We start from the raw sequence: 8,158 nt of genomic DNA on the forward strand, positions 1-8,158 counted from the left end.
AGGAGAAAAGAATACAAGTCCAGCAATTCAGTAATTCAGTAAAAGCTGAACAGACTTTCTTTTTCTGTTTCAACAGGCATTGTTTCATGGGAAATTTATTGACACCGGCTTTTCTTTGCCTTTCTACAAACGAATGCTGAGCAAGAAACTTACTATTAAGGATCTAGAATCTATTGATACTGAATTTTACAACTCGCTAATTTGGATAAGGTTTGTAGATTTCTTTCTTTTGGAATTTTTATGGATTACTCTGTTTTAGTATTTATTGTAACCTGTTGTGTTTTTCTTTCTTTTCATTCCTTCAGGGATAATAACATTGAAGAGTGTAACTTGGAAATGTACTTCTGTGTGGATATGGAGCTTTTAGGAAAAGTAACCTCACATGAGCTGAAATCAGGAGGTTCCAATATCTTGGTAACTGAGGAGAACAAAGAAGAGTATATCGGGTAGGAAAGCTTAGATTTCAAAGAAAGTGTTTCATGTTTTAACTGTTGCTTTAGTATTTTTTGACTCAGCATTGTTATTATTGAAATGCTGTCTAAGTTGTTCCACTACAGTGGCTACACTGATGAAAAAGAGCTGGATATGAGATTTTCTGTTCAGCATTTTTACCTTTTGCAAAAGTGGAATGAATAAATGGATAGGCAGCTTGAATTTATTACTTGTGGCATCTTGGTGGTTTTTCCTCTTTGCTCATTTTCCCTTTCCTCCCATTTTTCCCATGCCACAAAACCTCCTGCTTTCCCTTCCCACCCCCTCCCCCCTGAAAAAAAAAAACACAAAAACCAAGACGATGAGGACTTATATCATTACTACTGTTATTATACATGTAATGAGTAAACAGCTGAAATTGAAAATGAGCAAACCTATTTTAATTAATTTCTCATAATGGAAAGAAGTGTGTTTGACAGAAGATTTCAAAATTGTCACTGTGGTAACTTCATGGTAACTTCAAATTGAGGGTGGTGTATAGCGTGGCACAATGTGGTGTGACTTTAACTGGTTTTTGTCTTTGTTTTGTTGTACTGCTCTTTCCTGCTTCTTCTCTATGACTGTCTTTTGTTTTGATCCTCTTTCTGATCAACTTGAGTGATCTCTGAAGAGCATGTACAGAGATCTTTTTCTGTGATAAAGCATGTGTTCCATGCTGTACATAAAGTTCACACCGTAAATTAGTAGTCGTTAATTTTGCAGTGAAATAGTTTCTATAGTATCTACCTACATTTACTGTTACTTTCTTATACTCAGAAATGGCTTGACTATTTTAGTTGAAACTTGAAAAAACCATGTTACCTCTTCCTTCTGAATCCTAGCATAAGTCAGATGTTCAGAACAGAAAATGACAACTCCTTGCTGAAGCTGGAAGTGTTGGGAACCATAGTTATAGCTATTATACTGCAGTAGCACTGCTGCTTATATTTTAAAATTAGTAGAAATCGTTCTTTTTGTCCATTGAAATGCTAGAATTATACATTTCAAAACAAAAGCAAATTTTGCCATAATAAAATCACAGTGCTAAAGTACCATCATTATCATGAAATAATTACTGAATTTAGATTGAATGAAAGATTTATAGTAATGAATCTTTTTTGTTGAATGGGAACGTAAATAACATCCTGCTGTTGTTACTGCCGTTTGAACTTGGAGATTTGTAATAGAATCAGTATGCTAACTTCTTTGTAGGCTGCAGATTCGTACAGTGTGAGAAAGTAAAATAGGAGGGAATGTTGCCTCACTGGGCCACATACATAATTATGTACGTTTCAACTTCTTTATATTGAGTGCTAATTGATGTTTATTTTTTTTTCTTTTTTCCCATCCCAGGCTCATGGCTGAGTGGCGATTTTCTCGGGGAGTTAGAGAACAAACCAAAGCTTTTCTTGATGGTTTTAATGAAGTTGTTCCACTACAGTGGCTACACTACTTTGATGAAAAAGAGCTGGAGGTGAGGTTTTCTGTTCAACATTCTTACCTTTTGCAAAAGTAGAATGAATAAATAGATAGGCAGCTTGAATTTACTACTTATGGCCCAGTACATTTTATATCCTGTGGGACATGGAGAATTTAATAAGAGAAGTAAGGGTAAATCACAAGACAGTATCTTTATTGAATCTGGGCTTTGCATTGTCCAGTGGATGTGAATTTTAGATTCTTTCTTCCATTTTGACTGTGTTTTGCAAGCTTCTATGAAAGAATTGGAATATGAGATCACAGATAGATCAATTTGTTTTAGAAAACTTTTCCCTCTAGAGGACAGCCTTTTAACAGGTGGCACAGGAGTTGATTCTGGTGTGTGGTGATTGCTTGGTTTGATGTGCATAATCTGTGGTAGATTCTGGGATTATTACACTTCAGGACATAAAGCTGTAGGAACCAACAAGGTTTGATAGTAATTTTGTAGATCCTTAGTGCACAGCCTGAGGGCAAATAACAAGTATCAGTTGCACACACAGCTTTCTTAAAAGCCAGCCTAATCTGTGTGTGCTGTTAGGGTTCTGATTTGAAGCAGGAACAAAAGGCTTTGAAGTAGCAGGTTTATTTATTACTGAGAGACTTGCCAAGGCTGTCTGTTTATAATCAGCAGTGTTTTGAAAGTTTTTTGTGTATTTTTTCAGGAGGCTTTGCCTTTAGGATTTTCAGCTTTCATTGCTTCTAATAGTGAATATTTTATGAACTTAAACTTTGCAGTGTATTTTATCTTTTCTTGTAGTAGTAGTAGTAGCAATGTAATTGTCATCATCTTGGATTATGAGGCAAGATTTTAATGTGACAGGTATCATCCTGGTTAACATTGAACTTCCTTTTATGGGAAAGGCTGTATGTTTTATTATTGAATTAGTAATTGGAAGAAATCTCAGTTTCCAATATGTAAACTTTTAGATCAAGTAAAAACACAAACAATTTTGGAGTTCCGCAGACTTTGGCATAAGATTGAAAAAAATTGCCAGACCTTTGTTTGGAACAAGAACTGATGTTTTTGTTAACATGTCTCATACAAGATACTAAAGCAACTCTTAATTTCTGTGTGTAGCTGTGTGCATTGTCAAGTCTCATTGTCTTTTGTAGGTTATGCTCTGTGGTATGCAAGAAGTTGATTTAGCAGACTGGCAAAGGAACACTGTTTATCGTCATTATACGAGGAATAGCAAGCAGATCATGTGGTTCTGGCAGGTATATTGATCAGTAAAAGTTCCAACTTGGGCATTTTACTCTGTTTTCTAACACAAATGACATATAAAGGGGAGGGATGCCATCTGAATGAAGGCTCTCACTTATTCCTTTCTTTTTTATTTTCTGAGACACAAAGGAGTTCTTGAGGAGCATAGTGTAGGGTGGGAAATGGCAGTGAGATACCTGCATCAAATTTGAATGGCTGAATCACAAATACTTATTTTTATATCATGTCCTTTTAACTGACTGTATTACAGTACAGTTTTTTTCTATTGTTGGCAGTGATCTGCCTTCTAAATGTTCATAATGTCGAGTACATCAGAAATGCCACATATTATTTATGATTATCGTCATATTAACTGTGCCAGTCTAGTGCTGACCAATTATAACTCACATTTTAATTGAGTTAGCTAAGAATTATTTTCAGAAAAACAAACTACAAGCAAAACAACAGGCTCTCAGGAGCTATGAATTTCCCAAGAGGAAACTCCCAGCTAAGCATTTCCTGTTTTGTGATAAATGACAATTTTAGATAGGCTTTTGATAAAGTTCCTCTAAAAATGATACAAATCAATTATTTTTAGCTTATCTATGTGTTCAGTGCAATGGAAGATTTCAAGGATACGATTTCTCAGGAAAAAAAACTGATTAAGCTCATTACTGAAAGATTCATGATCATTTTAGTTTTAGTTTAGAAAGAAATAAAAACTCCTCATACTTTGGTGATAGCTGTTGCCAGCTTTTATGTTGTAACAGTGCATATAATGTGAAATCACTGTCTTTTTTCCCCCACCCTCAATTTTACAGAAATGGAGACAGATGAGCTTTTCTCAGTTTCTTTTGAAATGGAATTGTGTGTTTTCAACAGTCTTGTAAGTTTTGTTCTCTCCAGCCTTGTCCAAACTTTTTTTACTAAATTTGAATCTCTGTACCTAGTTTGTAAAGGAGACAGACAACGAGGTTCGCATGCGACTTCTGCAGTTTGTCACTGGCACTTGTCGATTACCTCTGGGTGGATTTGCTGAACTTATGGGTAAGTGAAGAATGACCCAAAATTTTTTGACTGTAACTGTTCCTTTTGCAAATGAACCAGGCTGCAAGTGGATGCCAGGAACTTCTTGTACATCAGCTTGGTTCTAGCAGGTCTTTTATATCAGAAATCACATGGAATAACTTTATAAATGACTTGGAAATAAGCTTATTTCTATTAGCAGAGTATTCATATTCATGTAACAGGTAGCACCTGACAATTTCTGAGTGCTTTATCTGGATGGTTTTATGTCCAACAGATGTCCTGTGTGTTACTTCAAAGGAACAGATTACGGTTATTTTAATTTTATTTTCTAGGAAGTAATGGTCCTCAGAAATTCTGCATTGAAAAAGTTGGTAAGGAAACTTGGTTACCAAGAAGTCACACTTGGTAAGTTGTTACTTGTAAACTTTCTGTAAACTTTAGGGATTTCTCTATTCTGGTCTTGCATTTACCAAATCAAAAGAAATGTAATTTGAATCATTTCTGTCTTCAGTTTTGATTGCTCTGACATGCCAGTACTGAGAACTTAATCTTATATTTTGCTACTGCAACCTTGTGACATTAATATTCATTGTACTTTTAAAACTGCTATCAGGAAGATAACTTTGGGAAGACACAGAAAGAAACAGAATTGTGGCAGAGGCTTTTTGGAGCCAAGCTTAAGGAAAAGTTAAAACTTATTTCCAGGCACGTGTAGAAAGGATAAGGCTTTGGCCTTTTCGTGCTGCTGCTGGAATTTGGAGATGTATCAAATTAAATTTCTTGGCAAACATTTCCTCTTAGGAGTAAAGGTCCTGTTTCTTAATCTGATGTGATACCAGCCTTTTGTTTCTAAATGCATTGATTTAAAACTTTGTTTTTTCTGTTCATAGAAATGTTAAGGAGGGGAAATAGCATTAACTGATACTTCTTCATTTCTAATTGCTACACTTCTACTATAGAAGTCAAGTAGTGTTCTGTATGGCATTTAGATAAACTTAACAGGTTTTTTTTGTTGCTTTTTTTCCCCATGCTCAGTTTTAATCGTTTGGATTTGCCACCCTATAAAAGCTACGAACAACTGAAAGAGAAGCTGCTCTTTGCCATTGAAGAGACGGAGGGATTTGGTCAAGAGTAGAAGCAGCTTCTAGCCCAGAAGGAGACTTTGCATATTAAAAGGCTCAGCCAACTAAAATTGCACACTTAATTGTATATAAGCTTTTTGTTCTGTACAGTGATCTTTCTGGAACTCTAAAAGTAGAATTGTTCTCCGTTCTTCCACAAAGATATGCAAAACAGTTCAGCCTTTTCTACTTTTATTTATTGCCCTTCCAAAAGACCAGAAAAATCCCTCCTAAATGTTGAAAACAGACAAGAGTCTTATTTAAAATATATATTAAAAATATAAATATATATACTAATAAGCTCTAGTTTTATAGAGCTTTAAGTGTATGAAAAGTTGCAGCCATTTAAAAGGGCCTGGATTTGCTTTATCTTGGCTTTGTTATTTAGAAAAATGTTTAAACTGCTCTGTGTTCTCTCTTAAGAAACATCTCCAAGTTTGTTTTATTGCATGGCTGTTCTAAAAGGTGTTAAAGGCTTAGGCCAAACGTATCCTAAATATGTAGAAAGATGCTGCTGGTATTTGAGACGACAGAATATGATGTTCTGTCAGTTTAATTTTTTAAAATACATTAATAGCTGATATATCTCTCTTTACTACACTGATGTAGCCAAGGTCATTAATAAAGCCTTTATTACTTGCACAAGAGTAATGTACAATAAGATGAATGTGATTTAATGTTGAAAAGAATTGGTGCCACTGTTCTGACTTGTTGTAGGAGCTGAACAGAATATTTTGATTCATTTGAGCAGCATTGAAATTTGTTTACATATTGCCTTGGGTTATGACCACGAGGATGTTAGGTAATCTTCAAAGAAAAAATAATAATAAAAGAGAAACTATTACACATTTTCTCCTTGGTCTGTTGTCTTACAGGTTTTTTATTTTTATTTTTTTTCAACCTGTGATGTGTTTTTCACAGCTTCATAGTTATTAATGTAAAATGAGGTATAAGGGTAGACGAAAGGTAATGTGAACTTCGCTGCTTTCTATGCTCATGTTCAGTTTCTATTATTGGATCTAGTAAACCCAAATAAAATTAAATTGACATAAGCTTTGCACAGTTAAAACTATTTTGAAGTAGTAAATACTCTTATTTCTCTTAAGTTCCTGTAGAAATTCAGATGTACCTGAATTATGTCCAGAACCTGTCATTCTTTTCTGTAGGCCAAGTTTGTCCTACGTGCATAGTAATCAGTGATTCAAAATTTATTGTTATTATTTTTTTGGTGTTGAGGGCATTTGCTGAACTGAAAAGATGTTTGAAAAAAGTTATGACACCTTATTCATGTGAATTCTGTTAAATGCTACTTTTTAGCAAACTGTGCTTCCTTATTATAAAATGTTTAAAACTACCATTTGTATTATGCTTTAATATTAACTGTAAATTCCATTACATTTAACTTATACAGAATTTTGTACACACATAACAATGATTTCTTAAAATAAGATTAAAGACATTTCTGTAACATATCATATTGCACTGTTAAAAGTGTACACGCAGAAAAAACAGCTATATCTGTTCTTGTATCTTTCCGATACAGCATCTGAATTCACTGAATTCTGCCAAACCTTTATTTTTCTACAAACTGGATTCTCTGGAGGCTTTGTATTCAAAATGGCACAGTTTACTGTGGAGCTGCTAAGCTGTATGTAGCTTTGATAACAGTGGTACTGCACCTGGCCCAACGAAAGCACTATCTTACATGAACTTTCACTAAGAGTTTCAACAACTAATATTTGAAAGATTTTCATACTACACCACATATCTTCTGCAAAGCCGTTTTCATAAATACATCATTATCTCGAGTGTAATAGCACCAAAATTATGGCTTACAGGTTAGAAGTGGAGGAAGCTTGAAAGAAGTCAAAAGCAGGGCAACAGAAGTGAACCCTACAGTTCAGAGGACTAAAATGTCATACAGTTGAACCTTATGAATTTGCACTAATGAATGACTTGGTAACCCACTACCAACTGCTGAACTTTGTGAATCTGTGAGTAAGTTGTCAAAACAATAATAATAAAGAAGACAGCACATTACAAGAATGTAGTTTCTTTATTGATCTGCTTTAGCTGTCTCATAACTGCAACCTTTTCCTAGGGGTAAGAGTTAGTGAGCAAGAAAAAAAACAATGACCACTCTGTAGCATTCTCTACATGGACAATATGGACATAACTGGCTTCCAAAGACTGACTACAGGTATGGTTCTTAAGAGGCAAAACTCCCAAACCTAATAATTCATATAATTGTGTGTGCATGAAATTAACCTGGGAGTTCCTGTAATCCTGCACTGCCATTGCTTTCCCACTTGTCTTGCTTTCAGTCAACCTGTACTGGGAGGGGAGAGAGGTCCAAAGAGGAGCAAACAGCAAAGGCTTGGGCTCAGAAAAGCAAACTGATGTAATGCTGAAGGAGCTGCTTTCTAGTTCCTGGGTTGTGTGCCTTTCTGCCTGCAGGGAGGTAAATAAGTAGGTTTTTCCTAAACTCTCAGTGACCTTTACTGAGCAATCTACCATTTTCCTCTTTGTGCACATATTGCTTTCTGCAGCAGAAGCACAGAAGTAAGGTGCTGGTGCAGTAAGGCTCACAGAACAGGTTTTACATACAGTATGCTTTTAAGTGTGAAAGAATGCTTATAAAGTTTCACAATACAGCAGAATGCTTTAGGAAAAAAAAAATAATCATAATTATCCTGTGGTTCTGTCTCTCTTGTCCTTAAAAGTTATATTAGTTACTCACAGCTGAAGTGTAAGAAATTGCAGTACCCCCTTCTCCTGTGTATTTATAGTTATAAACACATGAAGCCCTTTATTCTCCTTTAAGTTAACAGAGAAATTGATGTAATAAAAC

At 35.0% G+C, this 8,158-nt stretch overlaps 1 protein-coding gene across 5 annotated transcripts in view; it reads left to right on the forward strand.

Annotated features, from left to right (window-relative positions):
- WWP1 (WW domain containing E3 ubiquitin protein ligase 1) overlaps positions 1-7,353 on the forward strand; it is a 61,688-nt gene extending 54,335 nt beyond the window's left edge. For all 5 annotated transcript variants that reach the window (XM_052704688.1, XM_052704686.1, XM_052704685.1 and 2 more), the window contains 7 exons: positions 77-210; positions 306-446; positions 1,825-1,945; positions 3,067-3,171; positions 4,108-4,204; positions 4,519-4,591; positions 5,222-7,353. In XM_052704688.1, coding sequence (XP_052560648.1) covers positions 77-210; positions 306-446; positions 1,825-1,945; positions 3,067-3,171; positions 4,108-4,204; positions 4,519-4,591; positions 5,222-5,321 — 771 coding nt within the window. In that variant the 3' untranslated portion in view covers positions 5,322-7,353. The remainder of the gene's footprint in view (positions 1-76; positions 211-305; positions 447-1,824; positions 1,946-3,066; positions 3,172-4,107; positions 4,205-4,518; positions 4,592-5,221) is intronic.
- Positions 7,354-8,158: the final 805 nt, after the last annotated feature.

Source organism: Tympanuchus pallidicinctus, unplaced genomic scaffold (genome assembly GCF_026119805.1).
Source record: "Tympanuchus pallidicinctus isolate F22 unplaced genomic scaffold, pur_lepc_1.0 scaffold5, whole genome shotgun sequence".
Lineage (NCBI taxonomy): Eukaryota > Metazoa > Chordata > Aves > Galliformes > Phasianidae > Tympanuchus > Tympanuchus pallidicinctus.